The 18,893-nt window shown below is 47.8% G+C and overlaps 1 protein-coding gene across 3 annotated transcripts in view; it reads right to left on the reverse strand.

Annotated features, from left to right (window-relative positions):
* Window positions 1-18,893, reverse strand: part of TIMELESS (timeless circadian regulator) — a 62,328-nt gene that overhangs the window by 23,684 nt on the left and 19,751 nt on the right. For all 3 annotated transcript variants that reach the window (XM_081898517.1, XM_081898515.1, XM_081898516.1), the window contains exons 5-16: window positions 16,771-16,833; window positions 16,434-16,535; window positions 14,927-15,082; window positions 13,247-13,380; window positions 13,023-13,110; window positions 10,566-10,745; window positions 8,887-9,104; window positions 8,677-8,780; window positions 7,337-7,506; window positions 5,776-5,892; window positions 2,608-2,759; window positions 143-240 (exon numbers count right to left, since the gene is read on the reverse strand). In XM_081898517.1, the coding sequence (XP_081754643.1) occupies window positions 143-240; window positions 2,608-2,759; window positions 5,776-5,892; window positions 7,337-7,506; window positions 8,677-8,780; window positions 8,887-9,104; window positions 10,566-10,745; window positions 13,023-13,110; window positions 13,247-13,380; window positions 14,927-15,082; window positions 16,434-16,535; window positions 16,771-16,833 (1,582 nt within the window). The remainder of the gene's footprint in view (window positions 1-142; window positions 241-2,607; window positions 2,760-5,775; window positions 5,893-7,336; window positions 7,507-8,676; window positions 8,781-8,886; window positions 9,105-10,565; window positions 10,746-13,022; window positions 13,111-13,246; window positions 13,381-14,926; window positions 15,083-16,433; window positions 16,536-16,770; window positions 16,834-18,893) is intronic.

Genomic DNA, 18,893 nt, shown 5'->3' on the forward strand with positions numbered 1-18,893 from the left:
ATTTGAAGGGGTGTGGTCAAATGTAAGGACATTTGAGGATCCACCACAAGGGAAGGCGGGACTTCCCTTGGGAAAATCCTTTGCAGCCCCCCCCCGCCCTCTTGCTGTCCTTTCTATTGACTCATGGAGAACAGACACTCACGAGGCAGGCTGGCGAAGAAGATTTGTCTCAGCAGCTCTGTCTCTTCATCTGGGCCAAGGGAGGACGACCCAAAAACATCTCCTTCTGGCCACACCTCCCTTACAGAAGAGAAGGAAAGCGGGAGTTATGAGCTGTGTGCAACAGCTAGGATACAGTAGGGTTGATACTTCCTGCACTCCAACGTCAAGAACTGGGTCAAAACCAAGTCCACACGTCCACACACCCCTTTAGCAAAGCCATTTCCGCCCTGGGAGGAGAGGGGGTTGCAGGCAAAACCCTCCTCCCACTCACGCGGGGGCGGGACCTTGCCCCCCCGCGTGAACAGGGAATCCCCGGGCGTGTCTTCCACCCTGTCTGCCAATTGGCGGGCTGGGGAGGCGGGGCCTAGCCCATTTAAGGCCAGGCACACCCGGGGACCGCCCTCTTTCCCCTTCCCAGCTGAGCGGTTTTCCCATCCCACCCACCCTTTAGGATTAGCTAGCTATGACCTTGCTATGGACTTCGGTTGGTTGCCGCAAGGGGCCTGGTAGGAATTTTTCCAATTTGGCACACTTTGTGCCTTTTGGTTTTTTCGCCTACCTCGTAGCAAACGTCACAACTTCCATGGTATTGGCGGTTAGGCATTGGCAGGGGTTAATTGTTATGCAAATGAATGGGGGGGAAGGAAGCACCATCACCTTCCCCAATGGAAAGGGTAGTCCAGTAGAGGACTCCAGGGGGCGTTGCCTTGTCTGAAACCTAGGGAGGTAAGGGCCTCCGGCACGCCCCCGAGCGGTGACACCCGTGGGATCCTATTTGGCGTACTTCAATAGGACTCCCACGGCTTGTGGACAACCCTTCCCGGTCTCCATGCCGGGTAGTTGATAGGAGCCAATGCCTAAGGCCAATACCTTTCAATTCTGTAATCAATAAAGTTGTGGCCTTTTTATGCCCATTAACCTTAAATAATGTGTCCAGTGTCTTCATTTCTCATGGGGGAGGGGACTTGCCACGCAACTACAGAATTGTGAACAAGAGTGACCATCCAGCAAACATCACTACTTGTGTGCCTTGCGTCTATGTCTGTGCATAGAGATGAATCCAATTGGCCTTCATGAATACGTTCAGAAATGTTTCCTTCCAAATAACATTTTACATAAATGTCTAAAGAACAAAACAGGCCTATGTGAAGCTGGCAAACTTTTCTTAGTTGGGGGGGTGGAACCCCCAGATTGCCCATGTCACACACACACCCAACCCATAATCATCTCCTCCTCCTCTTAGTCCCTCGTGTCAACATTTAGATTGCAAGCTGCTTGGGACAGAGACCTGCCTTCTTGTTATTCCAGTATAGGGCCACACACACACTGCTAAGCTTACATTTGCCATGCATTTCTGGAGGAAGACCCTTCTACTGGACATGTTCATTTGTTAAACAGGGCTGCTAAAAGGCCACATAATGAAGCTGGAAACCTAGATGCTTCCAACACTTCCTTTATTTTTCAGGTTTCTTACAACACAGAGATGGTCAAGTCTGTGTGTCAAGATAACCATATTCAACTACCTTAAGACTGGCACGTGAAAGAGGGAACAAGCTTGTATTCTTCTGCTCTGGAGGGTAGGACTTGAATCAATGGTTTCAAGTTACAAGACAGGAGATTCCGAACTAAACATACAGGAAAAACTTTCTGGCAAGAAGAGCTGTTCGTAAACAAACTCGTGTTGCAAAATATGAGTCAGCAATATCGAAAGCTACACGATGGTCAGAAACAATAACAATGTGAAAAACTTTATGGAATAATTCAAAACTAACAAACTGGTCTCTGAAAGTCCTTAAATGAATCACGGTGCCAGACTTTACCCGGCGGAGAGCAAGCTGTGAAGCTTTGTATAATCAGCAAATGTCCAATTCTGATGTCCAACTCTGAAGTCTGCTGAACAGTGTTTCCGGATAACAACTACTGTTTCGTTGAATTCTTCACCAGCCAATTAGTTCAACACTTGTAAGTAGAAAGATACATAATTTCTTCATTAACCAATCTTTTTCCCAAATAGATAAAATGAAAAATACTCTGGAACAGTGCTCATGCGATTATGTAGTCACTGTTCACTACATAATCGCATGCACTGTTCCAGAGTATTTTTCATTGTATCTATCTACATCTTTGTTGAACCAATTGGCTGATTATACAAAGCTTCACAGCTTGCTTTACTGCCAGGTAAAGTCTGGCACCGTGATTCATTTAAGGACTTTCAGAGACTTCAGTTAGTTACGTTTTGAATTATTCCAGTAAGAGCTATCTGGGAGTGGAACAGACTCCCACGAGAGGTGGTGGACTCTTCTTCCTTGACGGTCTTAAAGCAGATGGTTGGATCTGTCACAGATGCTTTAGCTGAGATTCCTGTATTCTAGCTCCTCTGATTCACCAATAGTTCTTCACAGACTATTAAGGACACTGATCCATTCCTTGAAGCCACTTCCTTACCTTGCTGACCGCAAGAGGGACAGAGCTTCAGGTGCCTGGCCAGCCAGTAGACTGTCCTGGATCCGTACCATGGCCTCAGCTCGCTGCTCCTCCAGTGGAATTTCCGATGCAGCATCGAAAGGGACAACGTCCTCCAGGAGAGGCTCAGGACCCTGACGGCAAGAAAGAGATGCCGGAAAATAACCTTTGTTAAAAAAAACCAGAAGCTTTTCTTTTGGGAATTCTAGGGACAGAACTACCTAAATCAGGGGTCAGCAAACTTTTTCAGCAGAGGGCTGGTCCACCGTCCCTCAGACCACATGGTGGGCCGGACTATATTTTGAAGAAAAATAATGAACGAATTCCTATGCTTCACAAATAACTCAGAGATGCATTTTAAATAAAAGGACACTTTCTACTCATGTAAAAACACGCTGATTCCTGGACCATTCACGGGCCGGATTGAGAAGGTGAGTGGGTCGCATCTGGCCCCCAGGCCTTAAGTTTGCCTACCCCTGACATAAATTGTACAGAAATTTATTTATGTATGTAACTACAGCGGCAAGAAAGTTATTTGCCCCAAAATGGAAAGAAGAAGTCTTGACATAAGAAGAATGGATACAAAAAATATGTAGAAATGGCAAAACTAACCGAAAGGATAAGAAATCAAGATAACTTTCGTAAGAGTATATATTTAAAGTAGATAATTAAGTGAGCAAAATAAATGAATTTGGATATGCAGAATATATTAAAAAATAAATTCAAGGAACTGCAGAAAGAGAAGGAAGGAAGTCAAGCTTTGAAATGTTAAAATGATTGCAAAATTAATGAAATGTATACACCTGAAAAGTTTAGCTTTATAAATAAACTTTTTTTAAAAAAAGAAAAGATGCCAGATGTATTCCGAACAAGGGCAAGATTAATAAAGTAAGTAAATTTCAAAGAGGAAGGAATGAATGCAGATTCACACTAAGGTTTTTCTGCCACTCACACTGCAGAGTTCTGTTCAACCAGGGTGGAATTATTTTGCCCGTCAAATGATAGGAACATTTTTAATTTTAACGTGTTTCCAGATTGCAAGCCTGCCTGCATTTCCAAACACATGCTTTTTATCATATCTTCTGAAAGGAGGCTGTGGCGCCATCTCAAAATAGGGCTAGAGGAGTTATAAAACCAGCTCAAAATTTGGAAAGTTAGAAACCCTACCCCCTACTGGCTTCCAGAAGGCACTGCATGAATGATGGCTGAGAAAATTCAGTGGGCTATTGCACTACTATCATCAGTTTTCACACCTCTCTTGAGAAGATTTTAGCAAGATGCAAAAGCAAAACTGAAAAAAACAAGTGTTACCAAACCTCTGCTGGCAACTGAACATTCACAGACCAATATCCAGACTTCACACAACTAGAAAATATGATCACTACACTAGGCAGTACTATCAGAGCCAGAGTGGCGTAAGGCGACCGTGGGCCAGTCACCCTCTCTCTCCCCCCAACCTACCTCACAGGGTTGTTGGGAGGAGGAGGAGGAAGAAGAAGAAGAAGAAGAAGAAGAAGAAGAAGAAGAAGAAGAAGAAGAAGAAGAAGAAGAAGAAGAAGAAGAAGAAAAGGAGTTTGGATTTGATATCCCGCCTTTCACTCCCTTTAAGGAGTCTCAAAGAGGCTAACATTCTCCTTTCCCTTCCTCCCCCACAACAAACACTCTGTGAGGTGAGTGGGGCTGAGAGACCTCAAAGAAGTGTGACTGGCCCAAGGTCACCCAGCAGCTGCAGGTGGAGGAGCGGAGACGCGAACCCGGTTCCCCAGATTACGAGATTACCGCTCTTGACCACTACACCACACTGGCTGAAAAGGGTGGGGGACCATGCATGCCACCTTGAGCTTCTTGCAGTAAAAGCTGCATACAAATGTAATATGTAATAAATAGAATTTTCCAACTGGAACACGAACAATTTACTTCCTTTTGCAAAATATTAGGGACGCGGGTGGCTCTGTGGGTTAAACCACAGAGCCTAGGACTTGCCGATCAGAAGGTCGGCGGTTCGAATCCCCACGACCGGGTGAGCTCCCGTTGCTCGGTCCCTGCTCCTGCCAACCTAGCAGTTCGAAAGCACGTCAAAGTGCAAGTAGATAAATAGTTACTGTTCTGGCAGGAAGTTTAACGGTGTTTCCGTGCGCTGCTCTGGTTCGCCAGAAGCGGCTTAGTCACGCTAGCCACAAGACCCAGAAGCTGCACGCCGGCTCCCTTGGCCAATAAAGCGAGATGAGCACCGCAACCCCAGAGTCGGCCACGACTGGACCTAATGGTCAGGGGTCCCCTTTACCTTAATATAAAATTGCTAAAGAGGTGGGTGAGGGGTTTTACCCCCTTTGCCTTATTTACATTTTTCCATACATGTGGAAGACTTAAAAAAATAAAAAAACCCCAGAGTATTTGAGTCTGAATTTTTTTTCTGTACCCATTATCTGTATGCAAAGCTCTGCATGACTTTTGAGGAGTTGTTGCAACTCAATGGTAGAGCTTTGTGTGTAGAAGCGCCCCAGATTCAAGCCCTGGCGTCTCCAGATGGGGACTGCAAAGGTCCCTTTCTGAAACCCTAGACAGTCACTGCACAAGAGAGAGTGCTAGGTGGGCCAATGGTCTAAGTTGATAGCAAAAAGCGGCAGCTCCCTTTTGTGTGTTCCTATGACCTCAGAAGGGACGCGGGTGGCTCTGTGGGTTAAACCACAGAGTCTAGGACTTGCTGATCAGAAAGTCGGCGGTTCGAATCCCCGCGATGGGGTGGGCTCCCGTTGCTCGGTCCCTGCTCCTGCCAACCTAGCAATTCAAAAGTACGTCAAAGTGCAAGTAGATAAATAGGTACCGCTCTGGCAGGAAGGTAAACGGCGTTTCCGTGTGCTGCTCTGGTTCACCAGAAGCGGCTTAGTCATGGTGGCCATATGACCTGGAAGCTCTATGCGGGCTCCCTCAGCCAATAAAGATGAGCGCCGCAACCCCAGAGTCGGCCACAACTGGACCTAATGGTCAGGGGTCCCTTTACCTTTATGACTTCAGAACCTTGTGCATTTTAGAACTGGATCAAACAAGAGAGCTGCAAAAGCGCCACTCTCCGTTTCCAGACAGCTAGAAAACAAAATACAGGAGCCCCCAAGCTGCTGTGTCAAGACTGGTTATTTCCCATTATCCTACCTTGATGCATTTATCAATTTGCTCAGCCAGCCTTGTCCACATCTTCTCCAGCTCCTCAGGTGCTTGGGGCTGCACAGCCGACCTAGCAGGCTTCTTCTTCCTCTTGATTTTCTTGCTCTGCAACAAACAAACCAACAGCTTCCTGGTTCCTGAGCCAGCTTTTGAGGAAAAGGGGCTGCTGACGGAAGTGTAGCAGTGCTAGAGCCCTTTGTCCACAAGCACGGCCCAGGGAAAGTGATTAAATCAATCCTCTTGCCTTACTAGAAAAAATAACCAATAAACTGAAACTGACACGGGGACAAATAGAAGAAGACACATTCACCCCGGTATGGCTCCCCTTTATCACATACACAGCCCAACAAGACAATGACAAAAATCCACCAACAGCATACAAATTAATATGGCTAAGCTGATCCAGAACACCCACCCACCCCACTCACACAAAGACCACCAAAGACAACCCCAAATGAACAGCCACACCCTAGGCCAACCCCAACCTCTCTCACCACCAAAGGAACCCAAGTGAACAGCAGAGAACCTGCACAGGCAACGCTGACACAAAACCCCACATATATGAAGTAAAATAGAAACATCGCCACCTCCACTCATCTTTCCCCCTATTCTTCCTAATGTCTCAACAAATGAAACTGATTTGTAAAAAAAAAAAAAAGTGTTATGTGGAAAAAAAATACGAAAGAGAGACATTGAACATACCTTTATAAATCAAGAAAATCTTTAATACATTTTTTAAAAAACCAACCTCTCAGGCCCAGAAAGTGTGTGCATCGCTTCACAGACGCCAACGATCAGCTTGGGAAGCGCTGCGGAAGGGGTTTCGCAGGTACTGGCAATCAGCTGTTTGTTGGTGTCTGCAAAGCCCCACCCTTACCTATCCCCACACCTGACACCCTATATTATGTATAGGGAAGGGCAGGTCTGTGCATAGCTGTCAACTTACAGATTTGAAAATAAGGGACCAGCAGCCTCCAAAATAAGGGATCAGCAGCCAAAATAAGCGATTTTCCAAGCACAAGTATGTTCAACTTCTGAGCCCTTCAAGCCAAAAGCAGAAAGCCCAGCCAGCAGCCAAACGAAGCCTCAAGCGGTGGTTCCCACGGCGCAGCAACCCGGCAAAGGGGGTGCAGCAAGGAAAACCACCGTCACCTCTCCGCTGGGAAGCGCTGAGCAAAGGCGAGTCCTCAGGCAACACGGCTGATTTGATCGGCACAAGGCATGCAAGCTCCACCCCCCAGTTCTTAGACTCCTTATTGGGTGAGCAACACAGCCAAGCAACACAGTTGGAGCTTCCCTCCTCCCTGGCTGGCAGGGAGGGAGGGAGAGGAGCTGCTTCCTTTGAAACCCGGGAAATTTAAGGGACATCATCAATAAGGGACAGCAGTGGGACACAGCGTTGGGATAAGGGACTTTCCTGCCAAATAAGGGATGGTTGACAGCTATGGGTCTGTGTGGCTTGGCTGAAATGGAGAGGCCTAGTGCGGCCTACTTGGGACCCGCCAGCTTCCCTGCATGGAAAGGACTTTGTCCCCAGACACCAACATACCTGGACCACTAGGTTGCTCCTCCCTTTGCAAAATCTCTCCAGCATCTTCACGAAAAGGTGAGTGGTCTCCACCAGATCTTTCAGGAATGACCTCGGCTGCTTTGTGGCATCAAACTTACGGAAGAGGGTGAGGAACAGCTCGCGGTACTCCATCAAGTAGAAAATGTTGTCTGGGAGAAAGAGGAGGTCATGTTGTTAGTGTTATCCGTGCACACAAGCCAGCGTTTCCTGCTCTACAAGAAATTAAAAACAGCGGAAGGAATAGGATCCTAAGCACTTTATGCTAAATCCACTTGGGGGCCAGGCAACCTGTGTACAGCTCACGACCAGGTTCCTTGAGATTGCCTTATAGACCCAGTAGGGTCACTGTGTCCTGAAGGAGTTTCTCCTTCCAAGTCCAAGAAATATCAAAAGCCCTGTCCACAATACAACAGATGACCCTGTTCTGTGGAACAGTATCCCTGACCAGTGCCTACTATCAGTACTTCCGTGAAACAGAAGACATTTTTGTTTTGACAAGCTTTTCCAGCCGTATGGAAAAGTCTCTGTTTTAGGCGCTTGTTTTCTGTTGACTTTCCAACAAGATCTTCAGCGGCTTAGCTGTTTCTTAGAGATAATATTTCTAAAAAGACGTGTATAAATGGCAATTCATAAATTGAAAACAATAGCAAACGGACAACCGTTTCTTTCTTCTCCATTTTCTTCTATGTGCTCTTGGGGCTACCTAAGACAGCACATCCGCCCAACACATAAAGCTCTCAAGTCATTGCCTCTCAGTAAGAACTGGGTCTTAAGCACTGATAGGACATTGTTCTAAGACAGTGGTTTTCAACCAGCGTGCTGTGGCACCCTGGAGTGGCTTGAATGATGGCCAGGGGTGCCGTGGGCAACACTGGCCTCTGTCCCTCTTCCCTTTCCTCGCTGCTCTGCCTGCCAAAGGCTTGCACAGCTGTTTGTTGCAGCAGCCCTGGCTACAAGCTCCGCAAGCGAATGGTGCCTCTGGGGCTGGCCAGGGGGTGCTTCCCAGGCCCATGTGAGACAGTGTGAGGAGGCACCTCTTTTGGGGGCAGGGAGGACAGCTCAGAGACCAGGGGCGGCAGCCCAGAGGACTCCCAAGGAGAGGGGAGAAGAGGAGGCCGAGGGAGCACTCCCCAAGGGGAAGGTATTTCGAAAAGGGTGAGGGGCTGCTGGCTCTGCAAGCAAGGGGTGACACAACTGGGCTCCTTGGCCCCACAGGGGTGCCGCAGAAAGAATGTAGTTGGTCATGGGAGCCATGGACTACAAAAGGTTGAAAACCTCTGTCCTAAGAGGTTGTGTTTTCTACAACTAAAAATCCTCACTCTTTATGATGTGACTGCTGTTGCGCAAAGCTTCTTCTTGAGAATGGTCCATTTCGTGCACCGTCTTTAGCAGTTCCTGGTAGGCTTTGAGAGCCAGATGCATCCTGGAGAGACAGGGGAAGACAGGATGAGAGGGCAAGGGACAAAAGCACTCAGTCGCACAGCCAAAACAAGAGGGGGGGACCCAGCAGGGTGACTAACGCCCCTTACCTTCTAGACCAAGATGTAGCCTCCTTCTTATCCATAAGTAACATCTCATAGTATTTGGTCAGGCTCTGCTCAATGAAGTAGAAAGTCCGAACGCTAACCGTTTCAGAAACCAGCTGAGGTTGGAAAGATGAAGCCCGGTTGAAGGCCATGAAAAAAGCCATGGCCCATAAGTAGTAGGTCTCATCGTGCTGCTGGGCCTTCTCCCTGATCAGGTGATCCTGCAGGATGGGGGAGAAGAGAGAAGAGGAAGCAGCTGATCCTGTTACTGCTCCTTTTTGTTTGGGTTCCTATTATGTGCACAGTGGACTGAAAGAAATTTCAGATGCAGAGCACAGTGGTGGTAACTTCTATATACTCTGGTACCTCAGGTTACATACGCTTCAGGTTACATACACTTCAGGTTACAGACTCCACTAACCCAGAAATAGTGCTTCAGGTTAAGAACTTTGCTTCAGAATGAGAACAGAACTTGGGCTCTGGCGGCGCGACAGCAGCAGAAGGCCCCATTAGCTAAAGTGGTGCTTCAGGTTAAGAAGTTTCAGGTTAAGTATGGACCTCCGGAACGAATTAAGTACAGTGGTACCTCAGGTTAAGTACTTAATTCGTTCTGGAGGTCCATTCTTAACTTGAAACTGTTCTTAACCTGAAGCACCACTTTAGCTAATGGGGCCTCCCGCTGCCGCAGCACAATTTCTGTTCTCATCCTGAAGCAAAGTTCTTAACCCGAGGTACTATTTCTGGGTTAGCGGAGTCTGTAACCTGAAGCGTATGTAACGTGAAGCATATGTAACCTGAGGTACCACTGTACTTAACCTGACATACCACTGTAGAATCATAGAATCATAGAGTTGGAAGAGACCACAAGGGCCATCGAGTCCAACCCCCTGCCAAGCAGGAAACACCATCAGAGCACTCCTGACATATGGTTGTCAAGCCTCTGCTTAAAGCCACCAAAGAAGGAGACTCCACCACACTCCTTGGCAGCAAATTCCACTGTCAAACAGCTCTTACTGTCAGGAAGTTCTTCCTAATGTTTAGGTGGAATCTTCTTTCTTGTAGTTTGGATCCATTGCTCCGTGTCCGCTTCTCTGGAGCAGCAGAAAACAACCTTTCTCCCTCCTCTATGTGTAAAATATGAACATTTGCACCTTTCTACCTTTCTTTATTTGCACAATAAGAAAGGACTGGAGGGAGGTCTTTATGAGACCTATTCATCTCCATGTGCTTCCAGGGCATTTGTCACCCATCATACCAACCAGCACCTGTTTTTCTTTACAACATTTATACTGGGTTGTATCCAGCAAAATCATTAACCGGCAATCCATTCTGGGAGTTCCTCCAACTCTCCGATGCAGATTTTTTTCGAGGTGGGGGAGGGTCTGTTGCACAAGTGGAAACTGTTCTGTTTGTGCAACGACGTCACTGGATTAAACTCTTACTGCCCAATGACAAAAGTTAAAATTAAATCCTTAATCTGATCTGGAACAGAAATAAGGATGATGTCTTGCCAGATCCAGCTGAGTTGGCACTTCTATGTTAAGGAACCGATATCCTCGGGGAAGGCAGTGCTGCAGCTCTGCCCAACACCACCAACATCCCTCCCCTCCCGATTCCCCTTTCCAGGACGCTCCATTTGCCATCCCCACACTCGCTTGGCAGGATACGGACACCACTCTCACCTTGACCAGACACATCAGGCGATTGTAGCAGTTCTCCAAAAACTCCGCGCAGAACTCCTTGAGGAAAAGCCTCACGTTGAGGGCTGAGCGGCGAGAGACGCCCTCGCCATCGCGGGCAAGCTGGCGCCTCTTTGGCACCCGCCGTACCTCCTTGGCCAAATCGTGGCTGTAGTTCTTCACCTGCCCAGGAACAGGAGAGAGCGGAGAAGATAAGAAGGTGGGGATGGCTGCAGCGGTGACCTGGAAACTACAATTAATCCAGAATGTGGCAGCTAGACTGGTGACTGGGAGCGGCCGCCGGGACCACGTAACACTGGTCCTGAGAGAGCTGCATTGGCTCCCAGTATGTTTCCGAGCACGATTCAAAGTGTTGGTACTGATCTTTAAAGCCCTAAACAGCCTCGGTCTGTTCTGCACCTCCATCGTTCTGCCTGGACACTGAGGTCCAGCGCCGAGGGCCTTCTGGCGGTTCCCTCACTGTGAGAAGCCAAGTTACAGGGAACCAGGCAGAGGGCCTTCTCGGTAGTGGCGCCCGCCCTGTGGAACGCCCTCCCACCAGATGTCAAAGAGAAAAATAACTACCAAACTTTTAGAAGACATCTAAAGGCAGCCCTGTTTAGGGAAGCTTTTAAAGTCTAATAGATTATTGTATTTTAGTGTTTTGTTGGAAGCCGCCCAGAGTGGCAGGGGGGGACCCAGCCAGATGGGCGGGGTATAAATAATAAATTATTATTATTATTATTTCTCCTGCCCCATTCCTACTCTCGCCCTGCCTGTAAGCCCTACTTGCTCTAGCAAGGATGAGAGGGAGGTGCACACCATGTATGGGGAACCCCTGGCCTTCTGTATGTTGTTGAACTACAACTCCCATAATCACTGGCCATTGGCCAAACTTGCTGGGCCTGCTGGGGAAGCGTAGTTCAGCGACAGCTGGAGGGCCACAGGTTCTCCACACCTGAGGGGCACCAGAGGAGGAGTATAGGTACAGAATCCACAACTGCAGCTTCCTCTGCAGTTGAGGGGGCTTGTAAGGGTAGGTAAGTGAGGGCTTTCTGGGCTACCACTTTGTTGTTGAAGTAAGAGTAGCGAAAACGCAGCTAAGAAGCTCAAACCATGACTGACACCCTTCTTTGGAAATTAAACCAATGCCCAGACTTTAACATTCAAAAGCTTTACTTGCAGAAACTCAAGTTATAGATGATTTAAAACATAATATTTACAGTCGCGTGCTTGTTCAAGCATGGGCTTACGGTCTCTTCTTCTAACTTCCAAACATCTGTATTTTCCTCTTTCCAGAGCTCAGCACTCAGCCTTCTGTATCTCAGTTAGACCAGGCCTTGCAGCTCCTATGATAGATTGCCGACTTTTGCCTTCTCCTGCGTCTTTGCTCTCTTTCTCCCAAGCGGAGAAGCACTCCAACACTCAATTCAACCTAGCGGTGTTCACTGTGGATTCTAAAACACAGCCATCTTGCCTCACATTAAACAGAGTCTCTCCTTCACTGTATGCCTCCAATGTGACCAACAAGAGCCAATCGCATGAGAACCCCTACAAAACTCTCTGAACTTGGTTACCAACCAATCCAATTTAAACACAAAGTAATGCATGCAAGTGGGGACGCGGGTGGCGCTGTGGGTTAAACCACAGAGCCTAGGCCTTGCCGATCAGAAAGTTGGTGGTTCGAATCCCCGCGACGGGGTGAGCTCCCGTTGCTCGGTCCCTGCTCCTGCCAACCTAGCGGTTCGAAAGCATGGCAAAGTGCAAGTAGATAAATAGGTACTGCTCCGGCAGGAAGGTGAATGCCGTTTCCGTGCGCTGCTCCGGTTCGCCAGAAGTGGCTTAGTCATGCTGGCCACCTGACCCGGAAGCTGTACGCCGGCTCCCTCGGCCAATAAAGCGAGATGAGCGCCGCAACCCCAGAGTCGACCACGACTGGACCTAATGGTCAGGGGTCCCTTTACCTTTAAACGCATGCAAGCATTGACAATGTCTGCGAATTAAATTACTATACTTAACACACTTCACAACCCAAAGTAGCAAAGGGAGGCCTTCAACTTTGAGCACTGCCAGGCAACGACTCTCCAGTGTGGAGAGCCAGTGTGGTGCAGTGGTTAAGAGCGGTAGATTTGTAATCTGGGGAACCGGGTTCGCGTCTCTGCTCCTCCACATACAGCTGCTGGGTGACCTTGGGCTAGTCACACTTCTTTGAAGTCTCTCAGCCCCACTCACCTCACAGAGTGTTTGTTGTGGGGGAGGAAGGGAAAGGAGAATGTTAGCCGCTTTGAGACTCCTTCGGGCAGTGAAAAAGCGGGATATCAAATCCAAACTCCTCCTCCTCCTCTTCCTCTTCTTCTTCTTCTTCTTCTTCTTCTTCTTCTTCTCCTCCTCCTCCTCCTCCTCCTCCCCACCACACACACACACACACACACACACACACACACACACACACCAACTTACATTCTGCAGTCCCTTATGCATCACAACGTCTCTGTCTCCAAAAGACTTCAGGCCCTGAATGACGTAGCAGCCACCGAAACGAGAGTGCCTGCGGGCAAAGGGAGAAGCAGATGCATATATCGGGGGAACAAGCATAGTTTGAATCAAGGATCACAAGTGTTAGAACACAGGTCTTACTGACTAGTGATTTAAATCGATTTGAAATCGAATCCACCCTGCCTCACCTGCTGCTCCGCTGGAGAACCCGGCTCTTCTTCTCAGCCAGTTCCTTCTGCCTCAGGTGCTCCAACTCAGCCGCATCTGCGCTCTGCTCCTTGGCTGAGCGGGCCTGCCCTGTTGCTGCCAGTTGCTCTGGGTTCTGTTGGGGACACGGACTTCCGTGACTTCCTGCAAGCCAAGCTAGGCTCACCCAATACCAAGCCCATCCCAGGCAGAGAGGAGTCACTGCAGGTTGCCTATATAGGACAAGGCAATATTTCTGCCTGTCTTCTGTGCCTCCCAACTTTGAGAAGGCTTACAAAATGCTAAACATATGGACAACCGTGTCAGGTTTGACCGGGGAAGGTTAACCTGTGGCCATTTAGATGTTGATGGACTGAAACACCTAACATGCCCGGCCACTGGGCCATGCTGGCTTGGTCAGCAAGGCAGCCTGCTAGAGAACAGCGAGATCTAAATGTCAACTAACTCACCCATCACTTCACCTAACAGTGACCAAGTGAAAAGACTCACAAAATGAACACCCTCAAGACATGTCCGTTTTTGCCCTTCACACATGTTATCTGAAGGCACATTGCCTCTAAACCTGGAAGTCCTGTTCCTATGTATCACAGATATACTTGGTCCAATATATCTGAAGGAGCGTCTCCACCTCCATTGTTCTACCCGGACACTGAGGTCCAGCGCCGAGGGCCTTCTAGGGGGTCCCTCACTGCGAGAAGCCAAGTTACAGGGAACCAGGCAAAGGGCCTTCTCGGTAGTGGCGCCCGCCTTGTGGAACGCCCTCCCACCAGATGTCAAAGAGAACAACAACTACCAAACTTTTAGAAGACATCTGAAGGCAGCCCTGGTTAGGGAAGTTTTAATGTTTGATGCATTACTGTATTTTAATATTTTGTTGGAAGCCGCCCAGAGTGGCTGGGGAAGCCCAGCCAGATGGGTGGGGTATAAATAAATAAATAAATAAATAAAATTATTATTCACTAGTTTTGTTAGCAACCGCTGTTTCCCAACCCACCAAAAACTGTCCCAATTACGCCCCACCCCACAAGTCTCTCACAAGTACAGGTGAAAACTATTGCCATCTCCTCTTTCGCCTTGTATTCAAACTCTCCCTTTTCCTTCTTCCCTTTCTACAGTATATAAGTTTTGAATGCCACTAAATTCCTGGGGCTTCATTCCCACTTCAATAGCGTTTCTTCAGCCGGAAACTGATTTCCGGCACCTCTCTGGCGGGCACCATTGCCATTACAGTTGTATCTTGTGTATCTCAAATGCCTTGGCTCCCGAACAAATTGGCTTCCGAAAGATCGAAACCCGGAAGTGAGTGTTCTGGTTTTCAAACATTCTTTTGGAAGCCGAACGGCCGACGGAGCTTCTGATTGGCTGCAGGACCTTCCTGCAGCCAACCTGAAGCCGCACTTTGGTTTCTGAACGTTTTGGAAGTCGAACAGACTTCTGGGACGGATTCCGTTTGACTTCCAAGGTACGACTGTATAAGAGAACAAGGGAGGTGTTCATGGTGAGCTCTGGCACCTCTTTTTCTAGAAAAATAGCACTGCCAACTTCTAACACAGCGACTGTATCCAATGGACAGCCCAACCAGCAATTCAGCAGGCCTGGGTTCAGCCACCTGAAGATTATCGCCCGCCTTGCCCAACCCTCTTCCTCCTCCCCTTACTTACCTGGTCACGGAACATAAGGGAGATGATCTCAAGCACATGTAGGCTCCATTGCTGCTCGCTCTGGGAGCTGGCCAAGAATTTGAGCAGATCATCCATGCCACTGATGTGGATGGCCCATAGCACCCGGTCATGAGTGTTGGCATCGTCGTCAATGTTCTATGGGAAAGACCACAGGAGCCTGAGTACAAGGGCATTGGGGACCTCATGACCTAAGGTGCTGCTTCTTCTTCTGAGTAGGGATACCAAGGGGTGAGGGGAAGGAAGGAAGGAAGGAAGGAAGGAAGGAAGGAAGGACGGACACTGTGGTTGTTGAGGACAGGGACACTATCCGTTGCTGGCTTTCAAACTGCATTCCAAGGAACAATAAGTTTGTGTTAAATATATATATACAGTGGTGCCGTGGTTCTCGAACATAATCTGTTCCAGGAGTCCGATCGACTACCGAAACCGTAGCTCAGCAGTGCTGACCTAGTCTGCAATGTCAGACCAGGAGCAAAATCCCTCAAAATTTTTGCTAGGGTTACTCCTATATAATCTAAATGGAGACAATGTGCAGTGCACATTTTAAGCAGAACTACTGACACACCTCACTCCTGCAGAGGTTGTGTGTGGAAATCTATCATGTCACCTCACGTACTAGCGTGACATAGCGAGCAAATCTCTTGCGATATACCAGAGAGAAGCAAAACCTATGACTGTTCCCGTTCCCCTCCACCCCTCGTCCAGCAGATTTAACAATAGCGTGGTGAATGTGTAGAGATGTGTGTATAATGTGAATGTGCAAACCAGCAAGCCTCTGCTTCAAGTCAAGCCTAAGTCAAGCCATTATTATATACAGTATTTTTCCGTGTATAACACGCCCCCATGTATAAGACGGAAAGGATTGCCCAGATCTGTTGAGCTTTTGGGGGCAGGGGGCCCTTGCCAAAGCCACCAATAACACGCCCAATAGCCGCTGACAATCTCCAGCTCACCACAGCAACAAAAACCACATCCCACCTATGTGTACTATCCGTGTACAGTGGTACCTCGGGTTAAGTACTTAATTCGTTCCGGAGGTCCATACTTAACCTGAAACTGTTCTTAACCTGAAGCACCACTTTAGCTAATGGGGTCTCCTGCTGCCGCCGAAGCATGATTTCTGTTCTCATCCTGAAGCAAAGTTCTTAACCTGAGGTAATATTTCAGGGTTAGCGGAGTCTGTAACCTGAAACGTATGTAACCTGAAGCGTATGTAACCCGAGGTTGCATACTGTATAAGACAACCCCCCCAATGTTTAAACACGGTTTTAAAACATAAAAACCCTGTCTTGTACGTGGAAAAGTACAGTAATTCACCCTAAAACAGGGTATAAAAAAACCAAAGGAGTGACTGCTGTGAAAGCAGAGATACAGGTAGGTGAACCTCTGCAAAAGCTCAGGTGCTTCTTTCGCACCTTCAGGCAAAGCCCTAGGCCAGTAGCAGCCTGACCGCAATTGGGTGCCCCCCCTTCAGACATGCGAGTACCTTCTCCTCATCGGGATCGGCCGGGACATGCAGCACATTGCGCACCAGCAGCAGGATCCGCTCGATTAAGAGGTTATCCTCCTCCTGACGCTGTTCCCAGTCCTGGGGGGCAGGAAGGAAGGGGCAGGTCATCATAGATAAACCCCCCACAACAAAAGTGGGTCACAGGGCAGAGCTTTTTTGCCTCTGCCCAAAACCCAACCTTGCCCTCCCACCCCCCTTTTTTGGTCCCCTTCCACATCCATTCCCTAAATCCCTTCTGGCTCCTTGCACTTGAGGATCGGGTCCCCCACAAAGTGCCACTTCTGGGACTGGGGGCCAAAATGGTACTACTCACCAGCTGCAGCAGGTCATATAGCTTTTCACTCAGTACCCCAAAGATCTTCTCGTTGGCAAACGCCTACAAGGTGGGGAAGGAAGCGTGTTAGTCTCCCCTGTGATAGGAATTTTATGGCCTTAGATATATGGTAATGTTCATAAGCGTACCAACCAAGCACATACATAGATCAGCACAGGAAGACCGACCTGGAACCATTTTGATTCCCAAGCTGTCCCAAACTGACCAAATGTTTTCTCTGCAAGGTCAAAGTAGAAAAGCCTCCCCACTGTCTTTTCCTTCACAAATCCTGTCTTAAGGGTATGTCTGTGTTTGAATAGGGTGTGAGCTTTTGACCTGGCCCAGGAACTAAGTATTTATCAGTACGAAAGACAGGCCAGGCTCCCCAGGCAATCCAATCAAGTAACGCGCCAGACAGGAGATAAACAACAAGAGAAAAACAATATTCAAATTTCTGTTTTAGACCGCCTATTCTGTGATGTAGGTGCGATGTATCTAAGGGGTGGTCTTAGGTTACACCCCTTCTGCGATGTATGTATGATGTTTCTGGGGGTGGTCCTGATCTACAGGGTGGGAATTTCAAAAGTCTTTATAAGGCCTTGCACACCATTTTTCGGGGTTCCTCCTCCTCTCCTGCGGGTGAGGGGAGCACCCTGTTGCAACAGATCAATAAAGATCAAGCTTACTAGCTGCTTTGCTTCTCAATATTCTCTGGTTGGCCTCTGTTATCTTCTCCTACCAATAGGGAACCTATGTAATGACTCTATATGGGCTCTTGGATACCCCCTAAGGGAAAAGGGCAATTTTTGTTTACAACACCCCTAGAGCAGTGGTTGTCGGAGGGTGTGGCAGGAGAGGACGACAAGCACGACAGGAAGGTTCAAGGGCAATCAAAGAAACATTTAAATGTTTCGGTGTAGTATAGTGTAGCATGGCATATTTTTCGCTCCGCAAGACGCACCCGACTGGAAGACGCACCTAGTTTTTAGAGGATGAAAACAAGAAAAAGAATATTCTGAACGAAACAGTGGATGTATAATTTTTGTGGTTCATGCTGTGGCCACAGACATGTGATCTGATGGTGAATTTGGGGTGACCCAATGCAAAAATCCTGAGGATCCATGTGGATCCTGTTGAATGGTTTCTTTAAATGTAAAGGTTCATCATTGTTCCACCCGATGTGTATGTCTTTAAGGGGCCAGAGCAAAATAACGAGAGCCAGCTTTACAGCTGTGAAACACAGCAGGTGCTGCTGAGTTGTATTGATTAAGCTATGTCAGCAATTGGGTGTAGTATATAAGGAGCAGCACCTAGCTCTCCCATTACCCTGGGGGATGGGCTGGTGGTTGGGTCATGGTTGTTGATGTATTTAGTGTAAATGGAGTTTTTGTTTTTCTTATTAAAACCTTGTTTAAGTACTTTTTGAGTCCCTTTTTAATGCATGGTCTCCCCGGCAAGCTCTCTGCAGCGCTACTAAACTGCAAATAGCCAACAGATCCATGCTTTGTAACGTTTTTGCGTCATAGCGGCCCCAAGCAACAGTGGGTGAGTGATTTTTTGGGTGCAGGCTTTAGCCATGGATACACTATGTGATCTGATGGTGAATTTGGGGTGACCCAATGTAAAAATCCTGAGGATCCATGGGCTTTTACCTCCCCCCCTCCCAGGCAGCCTCTGCTAGCATCCCTTATTTCTCTTCGGATCACACCGATCAGCTGTTTCCTTTCAACACTCCCTTCCCTCTTGTTTGCCTTCGTGTCTTTTCCTTAGCTGGAGCAGTTTTTGGCTCCTCCTTTTCTTCTAATTTCTCTCCTTATTGCTTTAGTCTTCTCTTTCAAAAAAAAAAAAGCATGATCTGCTTTTTGCCTCTGGACAAAAAAAAGTGCATCTTATGGAGTGAAAAATACGGTATTTCTGTTGTCGTTGCAGAATATGGATAGATAAGAGGAAGAGCATCCAGTGATACCGGGGGCAAACCCAGTTGTAATCCCGAATCACACAGTGCTAGCAAAGACTTGTTCATATTTGGGGAATTATTCACGTTCTTATGTAGCTGCATTGTTTAATGCTTTCTGGGTGTCCCATGATCATATTACAGTGGCACCTTGGTTTAAGAACAGCTT

This window comes from Podarcis melisellensis (genome assembly GCF_964234715.1).
Source record: "Podarcis melisellensis genome assembly, chromosome: 2".
NCBI lineage: Eukaryota > Metazoa > Chordata > Lepidosauria > Squamata > Lacertidae > Podarcis > Podarcis melisellensis.